General features: G+C 45.8%; 1 protein-coding gene and 1 long non-coding RNA gene across 2 annotated transcripts; one reads left to right on the forward strand and one right to left on the reverse strand.

The window, feature by feature from the left end:
- Positions 1-758: 758 nt before the first annotated feature.
- Positions 759-2309, reverse strand: LOC105477087 (biorientation of chromosomes in cell division 1 like 2). The gene has a single exon (XM_011733435.2). The coding sequence runs from the start codon at positions 2081-2083 to the stop codon at positions 1547-1549; it is 537 nt and encodes a 178-aa protein (XP_011731737.1). The 5' UTR covers positions 2084-2309; the 3' UTR covers positions 759-1546.
- A 66-nt stretch (positions 2310-2375) lies between these two features.
- Positions 2376-13039, forward strand: LOC105477089 (uncharacterized). The gene is made up of 3 exons (XR_984468.2): positions 2376-2529; positions 11693-11841; positions 12754-13039. It is a non-coding gene; the product is annotated as an uncharacterized lncRNA (long non-coding RNA).
- The last annotated feature ends 4803 nt before the right edge of the window (positions 13040-17842 follow it).

Consider the following 17842-nt stretch of genomic DNA (forward strand, 5'->3'; position numbering starts at 1 on the left):
GAAAAGACAAATCCAGAACTGGTTTCTTTCTATAAATTGCTGAGCTCCTGTGATGTGCTAGGTCCTGGGGTTAAGGAATAGAAATGAACAAAGCAAATCCCTACCCTGGAGGAAGCTCACATTTAAGTGGAGATGACAGATCTGTAAGCAAAGACAGTTCACTGTGGTGAGGTGGTGTGGTTAAAAGCATGGTTTAAAAAGGTTAAAAGTGGCCCTGTGCTCAACACAGGCTCAGCCCCAGCCCCACCACTTACGCAGTGTCTGAGCTTTGGTGTCTACATCTGTAAATGGGAATAAAAATGGGAATAAAGATAGAATTTCTTCAATTAGATCATGAGGACTTACTATGGTAAGCAAAGTTAAGCGTTTAGTACACTGCCCGCCATACAGCAAGTGCTTTGTTAGACCTAGCTACTATTGTAAGTGTGGTCATCCCTTATGAGATCTATGGAAGCACAGAGGAAGGAGTCTGTCATTCCTGCTTAGACGGGGGTTGGGCATGATGTGTGGCTCCTCAGGGGCTGAGGCTTAAAGGAGGGTAGGAGTAGCTGAGGGCATTCCCTTCACAGTGAGCAGAGGGAACACAGGGTGTCCAGGATAGCCATGGGCATGGCGGTCATATGAGAAATGACAGTGTGTGGGGTAACAGAGGTGACCAGGGTCCCCATTATCATGGGCCTCATAAACCATGCCAGGTGTCTGACCTTCTGGAAATATCAGAAAACTGACGGAGCCTAAAGATGACAAGGACATAAATCTGCATTTCTTTTTTGTTGTTGCTGTTGAAAGATAAGCAATTTATTGACCATCCACTTTTCTAAAAAAACACAAATGTGAGAATAACATAAACACACTCAAGACTCACTAGCCCCTGCAAGACAGGAAGCAGCCTTGGACAGAGAGTCTGCAAATGAGTTCCCTTATACCTAATGTCTGAACTTCTCACTCATTCTAGGGTTTCATGTTTTGTTACCTCTTACAAAGGAAAGGAAACTGGCTAGAAGATTCATGTACAGGAAGGTCACAACTTTAAAGCTATTTGACGCTAATGTTGTGTACAATCTCGTTTGCAACTCTGAGAGACAATATCAAATAAATACTGTCAAATACTACTCCCAGTTAACCTTGACTGTCATTGTTCTTTGAAATTGTCTTTAGGATTGATTATGTCCTCTCGCTGTAGCTTTCGTTTATCCCAGAGCACAAACCCGAAAGCCTATGTGCAGTCTCCATGTCCAAGTATAGATGTCTGTCTCAGGACAACCCTGGGTTGCAGTAGTGTTTCCCTCTCTGTAGTGTGTGCTTGGTGTCACGCCCTTGGACAGGCTGGCCAAATGGCGGCGTAATGCAGGGGTCGATAGGGTCAACTCTCTCTCTGCCGAACTTGCTTCCCTTTCAATCTGGTCACTGCTCATGGTGTAGGTGGAAATCTTGAGCTCAGTGACGACCTTGGCCTATCTTTGGTCTGAAATTGCCCTCTTATGTAACCGAATCCATTTCTTCACCCAAAATTAAATAGCGCTTTCAAAAGTTGTCAGCCATATTCTTAGGAAGTGTCCTGAGACGGAGCTGGAGGGTCCAGGCCTTCCGGCTCTGCAGGGAGTACTAGCACAGCCGCTTCTTTCTGGGCCACCAGGAATTCATGAATTGCTTGTTCTATGTGTGGCCTGAATATGTGGTTTAGTTTTGGATTCACCACCTGAGAAATAATCCTGTCCACTCCAGCTTCCGACCTCTCCGGCTGAACCACACTCTGCCTCAGACCATCGCGCAGTTGGTTTTCGTTCACTGAAGGATTCCATTCCTGCTTGTCCAGATGTGCTGACACAAAATTATCCGCTTTCTGGCTCAGGCTGTGGTGAGCTGGCTTGGTGTCCTCGTCGGCCTGGCAGTCCCGGCGGAAGCTGTCAAAAAGGCCCCGGCTCTTGAGCTGCTCCAAGATGAGAGCGATGAGCTGAGGGTCGCCAGGGGGCAACGAGGCCGGGTTGATGGGACCGCCACCCCCGCGGGCCCGGGTTGCGCCCGTGGCCGCCCAGGCCGAGGCCTGGCCCGCACCGCCGCTGCCGCCGCCGCCGTCCGCCATGACTGCGCCCCGGGCCCACAGGAAGACGATTACAGCTTCTTCTCCCGGACAGAAGGCCCAGAGTGTGTAGAGGTGGCTAAGGGGGCGGTGAAGGAGGAGGGCCCCAAGGAGGCAGCGGCGGAGGTGATGGTGGCGGTGATGGCGGCGGGGACGGTGGTTGGGGCGGCCGCGGGGGAGGCCAGCTCCAGGCCGCGGAGGTTGCGGAAGACGAGGCAACAACCGCCTGCTGGATTCCAAGCGCGCCCCAGATGGCGTCACCGTTGACCTTTGCATTGTGAGGCAGGAACCGTAATCTGTATTTCTTAAAAGATCTCTAAGAGGGAGGTGGGAAACAAATGGGAGTGGGCAAGGGGGCAAACAGGGAGACAATTTCAGCAACCATTTCAATGCTCTACGAAGGAGATGGCGAGGAGTGAATGATCCTGGTGGCCTGGCAGGTGAAGAAGGTAACAGGGATACAAGAGATATTTAGGAGATAGACTCATCCCAGGGATTGGAGACCAACCGGGTGAGAGGCGAGGGAAAGGAGAGGGTCAAGGATGACCCCCAGGCTTCTTACTTGGGCAGGTGTATGGAGGTACCATTTGCTAAATGGAGAACAGGTATAGAGGTGAGGATGGGAGACGGGGACATGATCATGCATTCCATTTTTATTTACTAGTTTAAGATGGGTATGGGTTATTCAGGTGCAGACATCTGCCTATGAAGTCCAAAGAAACAAGGACTCGGGGCTGGGGAGAGACATCTATCTCACTGAAGATAGAGACTATAGGTGGCAATCACAATGGAGAACTTAGAAAAGATACAGGAAAACCTGGAGAGCCCATGAGGGGGACTGAGAACAACACTAAAAAGATGGAGGGAAAACTACAAGAGCCTTGGATCATAAACTGCAAAAGGGCACATTTCATGAAGGCCATGGGTGAAATGCCACACTGTGTTCCACAAGGTGTCCATTGGCTTTGGTAGCCATTGATGAGCCTAGGGCGGAGGCATCAGTTAGAGGGAGGTCATTTCAACAAGAGAACTGTATTGCAACCAAGAGCCACAAAAGGCAACCACATCCAGCGCCATCCAATAGAGAAGTGCAGGTGCACAGAAAGAACCTTCTATCAACATTTCAAAAGAAGAGCAGATCCCTGATTTCACCCCAACACTCACTTCCCTCGATTAAAATGCCCCTGAAATGTAGACACCAGATTGTTTTATAAGCCCTAGCATAACTTAGAGATAGTATATTTCGCACAGAAAGTTTACACAACAGACTCTGTCAGTAACCTCACCCCATAGCTTCTAACATACAAGTACAGATACCTCAGAGGGACATCATTCTGAATCTCATCCCACAGGAGACAGTGAAACTACCAAGACTTCACCATAGCAACCCCCCACCTGTGCTCCTCACCATCCCCATGATTAGCTGAACAAGTCGGTTCCATATTTTTTTAACTAATCAATTTTTATTGAGGAACTAGTTGATGTGGCCCTGTGCTAAGCTTTATGGAGCTTTCCATGTGCCCAGGCCAGTCTAACACTCAATAAATGTTTGCTGTGGCTGTTGTTTAAGATAGGCAACATGGTCAGCCTTTGAAAAGCTTACAATCTAGTTGGAGAGGGGAGATGTTGACAGAGAAAAACGTTCAGGACATATACAGGCTCCATGGGAACTTGGATGCAACAGGCACACCTAGCATGGTGTCTGGAACAAAAGACAGGCACCATTAATATTTGCAGAATGAAGACTGCACAGAAGAAAGGAGGGTGTCCCTGTCGTATGTTGGAGTTCACTGAATGCTAGGAGAATGTGGCAGATGGAAGAAGACTTTGCAGAAGTGCTAGAGACTGAACTGAGTCTTCATTTATCCCCTCACTGTGCACGAGCCCTTCAGATTGTGCAGGAGTTCTCTTAGAATGGAATCACCTATGTGGATCTGAGATGAGATCTATGGGTTTCTCCACTCACAGCCTCACCCACAGGTGGACATTTACCTAAGCTTTTGAAAGTGATGATAATAACAATCCTATTGCAGTGTTCCATTCTGTGCTGAAAAATATCCACTGTCAAACACCTTTTCTCCACCTCCTCCAAAAGTCTTAAATAGGGTGCTGGCACGGTTTTTCTGAACAGCTGACTTGTATTATTTGTAATCATAGACATTAAGTTACCATAATTATCCCATCACCTTGGATCAGGGTGTAAGGCATAGGACAGTTCTCACCTCTCACTGAGGTTTCAAATCACTGCTCTCGGCTGCCTGGCAAACTAGAAGGCCACTAGAGTAACTTCTCTGACCTCTAGCTGACCTGCAGGGATCAATGAACAATTAATTACTATCATCCCGCTCCGGGAGAGATAGCACACTGCCATTTCTCAATTACAACTGGAAGTGCCCCTTGGCTGACAGCTGCCTGTCGGACAAGGCAAGCCCCATGCTGATTCAAACCAGTGCCTCCCACTGCAGCTACACACACGGATACACACAGGGACATGCCATATAACTCAGACCACATCCATTCCCCCACGACACTCACCCACAATCACACAGATCACACCATCTTCCCACTCGCTATTCCCACACCTGCAATCACGCTAGTGTCAGACTCTGAAATGTAGATACCAGAGTGTTCTATGACCCTTAGCATAATTCAGAGATTGTGTATTTCACTAAGAAAATATTACAGACTCTGTCAATAATCTCATATCATAGCTTCTAACATAGAAGTACAGATGCCTAGGAGGGACGACATTCTGAATCTTACCTGGCAAGAAACAGTTAATAGTGTTTATCGGTATCAATTTTCCTCATGTATTATGTGGGCACCTAGACCAGTATTGTTCAAGGGTAGGGATGACCCTTGCCTTTATGACTCAGGAAGACTTTGTCTTTGCTATACTTCTTGTGACTTTTCTACAGGTAAAACTTTTGGTGTTTTCCACCTTCATCTCTTCCTACATCTTTAGTGTCCCCTCCACCCCCATCCTAACCCTCTGTGTTCTGCTTCCTCCCCAGTCACCTTGACCACATCACCTATGCCTTTCCTAGCTCCTCCCCAAATACCAAAGCACCTTCTACATATTCACTCCTTTCCAGCCCCATTCTCTCCACTCCTGATAAATGAAAAACCTGGACTGATCAACTCAAACTGAAATGTTTCTGGCTGCTGACAGCTTCAGCTACCACTCCTAGAGTTAATCCTAAAATTCAAAAGAGTAAATATACTTGCAACCTCAGAGGCTCCAGTTCTGCTTGAAGGTGGGAGTGGGCTACTTTTGATCATAGAGGCTCAGAGAATCCTCATATCTCACTATGTGCGTATGTTTCCTGCTTTATTTCTACAATCAATGATCTAAATACTGTTTATTCCATTGGAAAGATCCACAAATGCATTAGCCAAGACTTTTGGTTGCACACAACAGAAAGCCAGCTTAAAAAAGGAGGGGGGATATATGGGCTCACTTAAAGACCCAAAGGTCTGTCTGGCTGAGGCATAGTGGGATCCAGGTACTGGAACACAATAATCAGAACTTGATCTCTGGTTTCCTCCTGACTGGCTCTCCTCCGAGACTGGATGTCTTAACAGGGCCCTCCGAGCAGCTGCAGGTGTGCGTCACCCAGAGTCAGCAACTGCCACCAATAGGAGAGCTGCTAGTTCTGAGGAAGAGAAATTCCAACAGAAGTTTCAAGATCATATCTCTTGGTCTACCTTGGATCAGTCCTCATCCTTGAACCAATCTCATTGGTCAGAGGCATGGAAGACTAAACTAGAGACAATTCCTCTCCTTTCCCAGTTCCTGACCTCTACTACCCAGGGCAGACTCAGCCTGTGGCCAGTCATGGCCCCTGCTGATAACTGTACAAGAACAAAAGCCTTTGCTAGCCCAAAGCTTGACTTAGGGAGCCAGTGACAATTTAGAGGAACTGTAAAACCATGGTTTCTGGGCCCTCATCAGCAAGCAAAACCACCTTAAATTAATCAGGTGTAGACTGTACTATCCTGATCAAACTACCAGGCATCTAGGAGGTGATCACAAATATCATAGTTATTAAGGGGACATGCTTATGACTCCACTGCTTACATTTCCACCTTGCCCCATGCCTAGAAGAGAGCAGTATTGGAATACACTTTTCCAGTCTCTCCCCCGACTGCCCCCATCGTGTGCTGCTTCAGCCAGAGGAAGAGTGACTTATCTGCTTGGTGAGATCAGGGAGAGCCAGGCAAATCCAGTAGGCCACATTGGCCAAGAGCAGAATCCTTGAGTGGGACATGGACATATCTTGCTGGTTCTCTTAGACCTGCCTGGCTTCATCTCCAACCACGAGGGAGGTCTGCTTCTCTTTAGCAGGAATGTAGTTGGATGTGTATGTTCAGACTGAAGAGCCACACGAAAGATCTTGCTACCCAGTTTTCCAGAGAGTCCTATGCTTTGGGTACTATAATTGACTCTTTGATCTCATTTAGCTCCTTAGTTGGCTAAAACCAAGAGGGGAGAAAGCATGAGTAATTACCACTTCCACCCCTTCTAGCACAACAGTAGCAGCAGACGACAACGATGATGATGATGATGATGAAGGTGGTGGTGATGGTTACAGCGAGGTCTCTCCCAAACCCAGAAGCTGTAGGGAGTCAGGCCAGCAGTGACCATGCTCTCTCACTTTCCCTCCCTAAGAGAACCATCAGCCCTGAGTGTCCCCCTATTGGGGGCTGACCCTTGTCTTCTGCAGAGAACACAAAAATAATTGCAAAGTGCTGTCTCCATCCTGCAGAAGCACAGCAGTCGCTTGAGTTTGGACATTAAATCATACCAGAAGACTGTATATCTGCCCTGGGAAGAAAGGAAGCAATTGAAACCCAGTATTTAAAGGCAGTCTCAGATTTATCCTCCCTCTTGACAGCCTACAAAACGTTGGAGAATAGTCCCTGCCTTTCTCTGAAAGATAAAACAGGATCCACTGTCCAGAAATTGGCCCTGAGAAAGTTCATCGCTCATTCTCATGTGACCTTCCTAAGAAACAAAAAACTGCAGGCCAAAACTCTGAGTTTTAACAGCCTTCTACTTTCACTCATTTTCCAAGCAAGTGCTGTGTTGCCTTCTCAGCATCCCACGATGTTCCACTTTTTGTGCATTTCCTTTCTTGTTTTTTTCACCAACAAGGCAGCAGCACTGATTTTTGTGCATTTTCATGGAGATACATCTCACCCACTGGCTTTGTTCAACCCACGCCCCACGCTTAACCAGCAGACCTCCATGACCCCGGAAGAGATTTTGAAGGCCAAATATTTTGGCTTGTTTCCATTCAGAAAGTTTCCCTACTGTTTGGACATTAATAAACTAAAATCCAAAGTCCTCAACCAATTACCTCACCTCCTAATCTAACTTTGGGAGTTTGCTGGCTCCATGTCAAGCCGATTACTGACGAAAGGCAATCAGTCATCATGCCTTGTCTGTGGGCAGGTGAGCCCAACCGCCCTGCAGGGCCAGAAGCAAGTCAACATAGGATTGTGTCATCTGCAGCTCTCAGTCTGAAGAACTGTGGGTAACACAGTGTGCTGATAACCCCACTCCCTGTCTTGCAGTAGGAGCTCACACTGTTGACAATTAACCCGATCCAAGAGACCCACATAAATCAATCACTACAGGGAAAAAAAAATTGTTCTTGATCTACAGTGACATATGTATAGACAAGGTCAGTGGCCCGGGTTTACAACCTTGCTGTCTGAAGTGAGAATCCGGGGAGGAAGCTGCCGATAGAAGATAGGGGCATTTCCAAGAATTTCCAGAGACCCATGCTGAGCAACCTGCTTTGCATTGGACATTCCCACCCTCAGGTCTGTTTCCTTCCCTTGACATTTGATGCCCTCTGCACTGGTATGTTTTGTGTTGCTATAAAGGAGTACCTGGGACTGGGTAATTTAAAAGGAAAAGAGGTTTATTTGACTCATGGTTCTGCAGGCTGTTCCAGAAGCATGGCACCGGCATCTGCTGGGCTCTCAGGAAGCTTTTCTGGAAGGGGGAAGGCAGGGGGAGCAGGCGTGGCTCTTGGTGAGAAAGGGAGCAGGAGAGACAGCAGGAGGTGCCAGGTTCTTTTAAACTAAAATCATACAGTGAGAACTCATCACCACAGAGAGGGCACCAAGCCATTCACGAGGGATCCACCCCCGTGGCCCATTTGCCTCCCAGCAAGCTGCACTCCAACACTGGGGATCACAATTCGACAGGAGATTTGGAGGAGACAATCATCCAAACCGCATCACCCTCTTTTGGGTTTCTGACTCAGTGTTGTCCCCAGTCCCACAGACTTGCAATTCCCAAAGCGTCCCCGCAACTGCAGGGCCATTGGCCAGGCCCTCTACCCAGAAGTCCCTTCGTCCTTCTTCACTGACACTACTCCTTCCCCTCCCCACTGGAAACCTCCTGTTTGTCATTCAGGTCTCAGCCTAGACATTCTTCAGTCCAGGCAACCTTTCTTGACCCCTCATTTGGCTCAAGGGCCCTTCAGGTGTTCTCCCATAGGGTCTGTATCCATTTCCTGGGGCTGTTGTAGCAAACTACCATAGACTGGGGACTTAAAGCAGCAGTCCCCAAACTCTGGGGCACCAGGGACCAGTTTCGTGGAAGACAGTGTTTCCACGGGCTGGTCCAGGGCAGGTGAAGGTGGTTTCAGGATGATTCAAGCACATTGCATTTGTTGTGCATTTTATTTCTATTATTATTACATTGCAATACATAATGAAATAATTATACAACTCACATAATGTAGAATCAGTGGGAGCCCTGAGCTTGTTTTCCTACAACTAGACGGTCCTATCTGGGGGTGATGGGAGACAGCAACAGATCATCAGGTATTAGATTTTCACAAGGAGCGTGCAACCTAGATCCTTCACATGCACAGTTCACAATAGGGTTCACACTCTTGTGAGAATCTAATGCCACCGCTGATCTGACAGGAGGGGGAGCTCAGGCAGTCATGCTCACTCCCCTGCCACTCACCTCCTGCTGTGTGGCCTGGTTCCTAATGGGCACAGACAAGTACCAAGGGGACCCCTGGTTTAAATAACAGAAATATATTGTCACACGGTTCTGGAGGCTGGAAGTTCAAGATCAAGATGTTCCCAAGGTTGGTTCCTTCTGAGAGCTGTGAGGGGAGATCTGTCCCAGGCCTCTCTCCTCAGCTTGTAGGGGGCCATCTTCTCCCCGTGTCTCTTCATGTCATTTCCCTTCTATACCTAACTGTGTCCAGATTTCCTCTTTTTACAAAGTCACTAGTCATATTGGATTAGAGTCCACCCTAATGACCTCCCTTTACCTTGACTACCTTTGTAAAGACTATCTCCTAACAAGGCCATATTCTGAGGTGCTGAGGTTAGGACTTCAACAGAAGAATTTGAAGAGGAAAAAAAGTAGCCCATAATAGGACCCTTATTACTTCTCACCTACCATAGGATATTAACCGGCCTCATTCCTCCTCCATCACCCTCACTGAGGGCAGGAATGTTGTCCAACCCTCCCTCTAGTCCAGTATCTGGCATGGGGTAGGTTCTCATTTCTATTCATGATTTCACATGCCTGCCCCTCTCTTCCCTTTCTTCATTGTGTAATGCCCTTTGCTACTGACAGCGTGGGCCCTGGTGGCCACAGGAATTGAACTGCCTGGCATGGGAGTAGGTGGGGTGGGGAGGGCTGCTCAGAGCCCGCCTGCTGTTGGTGACACAGCGGTAATGACCTGGACACAGCTTCCCCATCTGCTTCAACCTCCAGGGAGCCACCACCATGAGGACGAGGGTCCCTCCTTGGCAGGACATGCATCAAGCTAATTCTCCGGCTCCATTTCTTAATCTAATGGGTGGTTCCAGGAATCCAGCCATGTGCTCTAATGGGCCCCTGTCATTAAAGGCTTGGCAAATGCTCACACTCCCAAGCTCCCTAAAGCCCAGGAGGGCTGGCTAAGGGCTGAGAGGCACCAAGGCCATTTTCAAAAGCAAAAGGGCAGCAGGATCATAGTCCGACATTTTTTTAAACCTGCATTTATTTAGTAAATAATGTATGTTAATGCAACATATGCTGTATTATGCAATAATGATAGAAACAACCTGATCCTCCTATCCCAGACTTCACTCGCATCCTGCAGCTGCTCAGCAGGAATCCTGCACCCGCCTCTGGCTGAGGACTCCTCGTCAAGTTCACGAAAGGGCAATGAACGTTTGAGGTCAGCTCCTGGCTGCCTCCTCCCCTGCTGGGCTGCCTGACCTCCTCCTTGTTCCTCCCTTCTCACACCAAGCCATCCACACCTACCACCTTCCACAGACCCTCCTCAGACCTGCAAGACCTCCCTGACTGTGTTGGCCCACAGTGACCTCCAGTCTTGTCAGATCACCTCATCCCTTGTCATTTGGGCATTAGTTGACATACAAGGGGCGTTGCAACTTTACTGCTTCCTCCTTCTGTCTCCTAAGCAGATCGCAGAGTTGCCCTTTCTTCCCCAGGGCACCAGAGCAGTGCTTGGGGCAAGCCAGGGTTATTCCAACTTCGGTTGACCGAGAACTTAATGTCACATCAGATCAGTGTTTGCTGGGGGCGTGCGTATGGGGCAGAGGGAGGTGATTGACTGCAGAGGCACATGACTAATTTTTGGGGTGATGGAAATATTCTAATTCTTGACTGAAGTAGTGGTTACTTGGGAATATACATTTCTCTAAACTCACAATTACAATCTGTGTTTTAATGTATGTAAATTATTCCTCAATAAAGTTAATTAAAGAAAACAAAATCCATGTTATCATAACAACACATAGAACAGGTTTCCCTCACAGTTTGGCAACTATGAAGTTCTAACCCCACCCTTGGTAGACAGCTATTCTGACACTCAATGACTGTGAGAGTTGACCCATGATACTTGTTAGAATCTGGGTTTGAGAGAGCACACAGCATCCATCCAAGACAATGCTATGGGGCCTGTATTATGAGGAAAATTTTGTCTTAGCAGGAGATTGTTAAAATTCACATAGGACATGTTTTATTTGCAAAAAATGGTCCAGGCCGCACCACCAGGAGCCTGGGTTCATGTCTGACAGTCCATGGGTTGTTGGAGGCCTGCTTTCCCGGTGTAGTTTTCTGTTCCTTTAACTATCAAATGAGGCTTCAGGCTGGCTAATCTGTGACACTTCTTTTAACTCTGCAATTCGATAATAAGGCTGCACCATTCCTGTGCACTGATAAAGTCACCAAGTCACTGGAAAATTGGTGCCCGTGACATCCAACATACTCCTGACACACACCTGCCCTTTCACGGGCCCGTTCCTAATTCCTGGTTCTTTGCTGAATTCTTCTTCCATCTCTTAGTTTTTCCTGAGTTCTTGTCTGGTCGAGACTTTCTCACCTGCTTCTCTATTATTCTGGCAACTCAGAGATAATAAGTTTTTTGTGGTGATGGTAGAATCCCCAGCTTTTCTAGTCTACCTTCTCTCTTACATGAGAACTCATGGTTGAGTGCCCTCTGGTACTCTGCCACGGGAAAGCACCAGTACAGGATGAGGACTTTATCAGTTTCAGCTCACATACTCCTCACGGTTCTGTGAGGTAAGTTTTATTATTTTATTTTCACTTTGCAGAAAAAGAAACTGAGCCATAAACAAGTTAGAGGGACTTGCCCAAGCTTACTCAGGCTATGCATGCGACAGCAGGATTGGGAAGTGAAGGCCTCAGACCCCAGCGTCTGTGTGCTTGACCACGATGCCATTCTGCTTCCCTGAGACCCAAGGTAATTCAGGAAGACTGCTACCACCACGTTCTCTTTTCTTTATTAAGGAGAAATGCAACGAATATGACATCCAAGAAGAAAACCCTTCTTCTAAAACAAAATGGGTGATAGGATAATCCCCAACTAATTTTTGGATAATTTTTGCCTAAAGTCTTATCATTGCTGGGAATGAAGGGTTAGTATTGGAACTGCAATTACTAGTGGGGGTGGGGGATGTAGGTGATTTCCAACACAGATGTCCCCTCCACCCCACTGGAATTCCCACAAAAATGTCACAGAGCCATAGAAACCTCCTTGGGCAGGCTCCCAAACTTAAAGACAGATTGCCCTTAACATGGAACAACCCCAGAAAGACCTTTATCAAATTATGCCCTTATGGTCATGGTGTTTCATATATTCCTTGAAGGAGAATTCAATGTAAAATGAGTTTAAGAAATGCTGGGAGTTCAAACACATCTCCTTACTAGTGTACTTCAAAACTTTTATTATCACAAGTGAATTGCGAATCTCCCAACATAGTTTACCATGTTTATTTTCACCATGGAAGGTTGTTGTTGGTGTATGTGTGTGTGGTAAGGGTAAGGTAAGGGTAGGTATTTGTTTTTGCTAAATGCCTTTCATTAATACCATCTTGAGGAAAACACAAAACGACATTTAGAAAAATACTGCTACCATGGGTAGAAGACAGGGTGAAGACTCAGACAAGTTAATATGGTGGCCAGCCTCCAAGATGGCTCCCAGTGATTCTCGCCTCTGAGTATTCCCATTTTTGTGTAGTCCCTTTCCACATAAGGCTGACCCGTACTGCTAAGTAGGATATTTCCAGAAAGGATGGCATAAGACTTCTGAGGCTAGGTCATAAAAGACATTTCAGCTTCTTTCTTGATCTCTCTTGGATCATTAACTCTGGAGGAAGTTGACTGCTATGCTGTGAAGAACTCAAGCAGCCCAGTGGGGAGATCCAAGTGTTATAAAGAACTGAGGCACCTCACCAATAGCCAGCACAGGCTTGCTGGTCACAAGAGTGAGCCATCTGGGAAGCAGATCCCCCAGCCCAGTCAAGTCTTCAGATGACTGCAGTCCCCACTGTCATTCGAGTTCATGAGAGATTATAAGCCAGAACTAACCAGCCAAGCCACTCTTGAGTTCCTGACCCACAGAAACTGTGTGAGATAATAAATATTAATTGTTGTTTTAAGTCACTTTTGGGGTCATTTGTTATGCAGCAATAGATGCCTAATACAGTTAAGCAGAACTTCCATGATGTTTCAATGTAATGAGTCTTTGGGAAATAGTTTATACCCTTTAGAAATGAAGAGCAGTGGTCTTCTGGCTACCATATTTCTACAACTATATAACTTCTGTAACTACAGAAAAATAACAGCAGAAACATTTGAGAAAAACATTGGGGATGTTTTTCTGAATGAACAGGAAGACCAGTGGTGATTGGTACTAATGTGTGGCTCCCATAATTTCATTTTCATCTACTACATGTAGGTACATGTTTTCTTTACCTATAGTAAAACGTTGACCTGCATTACATTAGTTTTTCTATATAATAAGAACAGCACGTTACTCATTACTGCTATCTGCCTGTCTTGGGCTGTAAACCCCTAGCTGCAAGGACTGATAGTACACCTGGAACAAAAATTCTCATTTTGCTTAACAGTTGTGCTTATGGAAAAGGTAACAGTGTGCTCAGAGCACCATTAACCCATCTGTCAGCTTTTAGCCTGTTCCTGAGAGTCTATGAACTTAGTCTTAAAATCCTACAAAGAGGGAACTCTCATAATCTCAACAAAGGATCACATTCTATTAATATTTTAATGTCTGATTTGCTACAATAAAGTTTTGCTATATTATGAGAGAAATTTTGAGCTACTGCCCAGAAGAGGATAAAACAAGATATTTAAAGATTCAGTACTAAATAATGTTAATAACACCAATATGATGCTTGGTCTGAATTTTCTTGGAAAAAAATACATTTTTAAAAGATACACATGAATAGATAAATATAGTCACAAACTCTCAAGTTGAATAAGGGAGGCTACATTTCCCTGAGCCTTGGAACAAGGATAATAAAATATTGCTTTTATGGAGCCCTTTTCTTGGAAAAAGAGCTCATAAAACTTTATCATACATGTATTTGCTCTCTTAATGTAATCATTTAATCTCCCTCATGCTTTTCTCGAAGGCATCTTTACTACCATGTGGCGGGGACTCCAGACTAATTGTGTTTACAGACAATGGTCAAGCCATCTTCTGAAAGGCCTGATTTTCTGAGGGAATGCAATAGTAAAAAACTCCAAGATTTTTTTCCTTTATCTGAAAAACAAAATTATTGGGGTTTACTAGGATTGTAACTAGTGTCCCTATGAAGCAATGAGCTTGTTGTGCTGATTAACCTTATCTGCTGCCTCCTCATTCATTCTCTTGGTCACACAGGTTGCCGTGGGAGAGTAAACACAGCCCTAGACCTTACCTTTTCACCTCGTCCTAATCTTCCTTTAGGGGCTCCTAGCAACTGTCCTGCCCACAAGAACCCAGTAAAAAGAGGAGGGTTGTGAGCTCAGACAAACAATTAGGCCTTTTGACCAACCTATATCAACCAAGAGAAGGGAAGGGTGTGAGCTCAGACAAAGCAATTAAATCTTGCAACCAATATCAACCAAAAGAAGGGAAGGATGCGAGCTCAGACGAAGCTATTAGGTCTTTTGACCAATATCAACCAGGATAAGGGAAGCTGGGGGGCTTCCTTCTGCGATCTTTATCAAATAAGTTAAGCTGACTCTCAGGGGATGATATAACCTCTAGGTTAGGTGTGTCCATGCCTCGTGCGTTCTTTCATTTTGCCCAAAGAAGTGAGATGCCAAGCTCTCCCATCTCTTAATGGAGTGTTGGGCTTTGCTCAAGAGGAAGGGGCAGTGCAGGCAAACCAGCCACAGGTGAGGGTTGGGCAGTGCTCCAGGAACTGCCTCGGCACTCAAACCCAGAGCCCAGTTTTGTCCTGCTCCTGGCTGCCTTTCTTACCAGAGATGCCCCTCTATCTATATTGAGATTTTACCTTTTTAACGGTTAATGAAAGGAGAGAAAGATGCAATTACCAGCAGTTTAGGAGCCAAGAGAGCATTTCCAAAGCCAATGCTCAGATGTCTCTAGTCATTATTCTCCAATTCTCTCTCCTAATAGAGCTGGTTATAGCTCTTGATCTGAATAAAATTTCACATCCACGTCTTTCCTCACACCCTGCTCTTGATGGAAGTCCAGAAGGCCCAACAGATGATTGTTTGAATGAATGAAGGATAGATGAATGAATGAATAATTTTTCTAATGGAATAGAGCATTCTATCTTCAGAACAATCTGGTGAGACACACAAGTAATGTATTCTTCCACTTTTAACAGATGTGCAAACTGAAGTATGGAGGGATTTAACAACGTCCTAAGGTCACATGGAGAATGAGTGACACTCAATTAGAGCTTACAATGCTCTAAGTGGATAGTTCACAAACTATGTCTTGCTTATGCCCATTTAGTTGGGCCATTTAGTTGATAGGTAGTTAGCCCTGTTCCCTCAGCTTGGGGTGGCCCCGTTTCCCCCTTCCCTGACTCTGATCCATAAGCACCTCCCAGTGCTCCCAGGCTTTCGTGGTCCAACAAAACCCTTGTTTCTTCCCTGGTGCCGTCCTGAGACCCACGCATGGAAGTAACCTCTTCCTCCCTGGTGCCTCCCTAAGGCTGCTCATGATTTTCCATCCTGGCTCCTCTTTGCTGTATCCATTGGACACCCACAGCCTTGCCTGGATGGCCACTCCCACTACACCTGGGAAAAGTCTAGTTGGAGGAGATATTTTTATCAGTTATCTTCAGGCACAAACAAGACCACTAGGAAGGGTTGCTCTGGCTGGGCACAGTGGCTCACACCTGTAATCCCAACACTTAGGGAGGCTGAGGCGGGTGGATCACGAGGTCAGGAGATCGAAACTATCCTGGCTAACACAGTGAAACCCTGTCTCTACTAAAAATACAAAAAATTTGCTGGCTGTGGTGGCACATGCCTGTAATACCAGTTGCTTGGGAGGTTAAGGCAGGAGAATCATTTGAACCCAGGAGGTGGAGATTGAAGTGAGCTGAGATTGCACCACTGCACTCCTACCCGGGCAATAGAGTGAGACTCTATCTCAAAAAAAAAAAAAAAAAAAAAGGAAGTGTTGCTCTTCTTCCTAATGATAAGTGCAGGAAATCACAAGTCAGGAAGTGTGGGAGAATGGTTAGTGCATAAGCCACGGTGGGTCTTATTATTTCTGGACACTTCTTGTGTTGTTGCTCCTTGAGCTCACTCCTTCCTCCCCTCTATTCTCTAGGGCATAGGGTAACTATAAGCAATGGGGTTGGGTTTTTTTTTCATTCATTTAAATGAAAAGACTTTCTCTCAAATTACTTTCTTTTTCTAATGACACCCCATTGTTCAAAACATATTAATGTCTCTTCTGGAATTTCTTTCATTGCTTATTGAGTATTCTTTTGGATAGTTCTTAATGGTGGCAACAATTTTCCATCCCTGAGGGTGAGTTTGGTTGTGGCTTTTTTGCCAGATAATGACAATGTAACTTTATGAAACATTTTACAGTTTTAGAGACTAGGATGTCCTTGGTGTTGACAGATTCAGAATTAAGACTTATGACTAAAGAAGATGGTAACTTTTCTTTGGGTAGAAAATTTGACATAAAACAAAGGAAAGAGACAAGTTTTGGGGGTGGTTCAAGAATGGCCCAAAAGCATAGCCAAGAGTTGAGTTATGGGCCAACCCCTTTGAGTAGTGGTGGCTCCACTGGGTAGCCAGAGTGACAGCTTTAGCGAAGGGCACAGAGTTTGATGCCTTCATTCCAATGTGCGAGTTGTGAACAACCACAGCCATTGCACCAGGCGCCTTCAACAAACATTCGAAAGTGCCTACTAAGTGTCAGGTGTGGAGTCATAAAGAAAGATGTAGGACTCTGATGTCTGGACTTGCAACCTAATGGGGACAAATGCAATGCTTATGTGACAAGTGCTGGCACAGGTGTCCATAGGACCACGTGGCACAAAGGAAGGTGCTGTCACATCTCTTGGGGCTAATGGGATAGAAGGGACTGGTGACCAGGCATGGAGTGTCAGTAAAGACCTCATGGGATTAGCAACAGTCCTCACAATTACCCCCCAGGGTAAGTATTCATATGCCCATTGTGCAGATGAGACAGCTGAAGGTGAGAGAGATTAAAATGCTGGCCAAGGTCACAAAGCTGGGAGCGTGGAAACCAAGGATACTTCCTCTTTGCTTTGCTTACTGCTGCATATCCACCTAGCACTGCGTGAGCACTAAATATCAGGGCTGGAATCTGGGTCTGTCTGAAATGCAACACAACACTCTCTCTACCTCAGAATGCTGCCTTCTTTTTGCTGAAAAAAAATCAGAATTCATTTATTATTGTTGTTGTTTTAAGTTTATAGGCATACTTCAATGAAAGTGAAGTACCTAGAACAGTCCCTGGCACACTATCAGTGCTGCTTAAATATTTGCTGAATGAGGCAATGTGGCTGGTGCCTGGCTGGTGCCAAGAAAATCAGAGACAGATCGGAAGAGGAGAAGAGGGCAGATGCAGCACGAGGTGCATGCCAGGCACACTGGGCACCAATGGCATAGGAGGACCAGGTATTGGTTTTACTATTTGAGGGATAAGTAGAGTGAAGCTCAAAGATAGGCAGTTCCTTGCCCCAAAATCACTCAGCAAGTGGCAGAAATGGGCCACACGGCTTCTGAACACAGTCACTGATTGAAGTAGACAACGGGCAGCAGCCAGGGAGTACATTCAGGGGGCACAGGGCACCACTGAGTTGGGATTTCTCTTCTTTCCTCATTCCTAGGCTCTAGTACGACTCTTCTCTTATAACTTTAATCAAATACTGATGGCTATTAAAATGTAACCCCCCATACACAATAACTAATGTTTAAACTTCTCTAAA

Source organism: Macaca nemestrina, chromosome 19 (genome assembly GCF_043159975.1).
Source record: "Macaca nemestrina isolate mMacNem1 chromosome 19, mMacNem.hap1, whole genome shotgun sequence".
Taxonomy (NCBI): domain Eukaryota; kingdom Metazoa; phylum Chordata; class Mammalia; order Primates; family Cercopithecidae; genus Macaca; species Macaca nemestrina.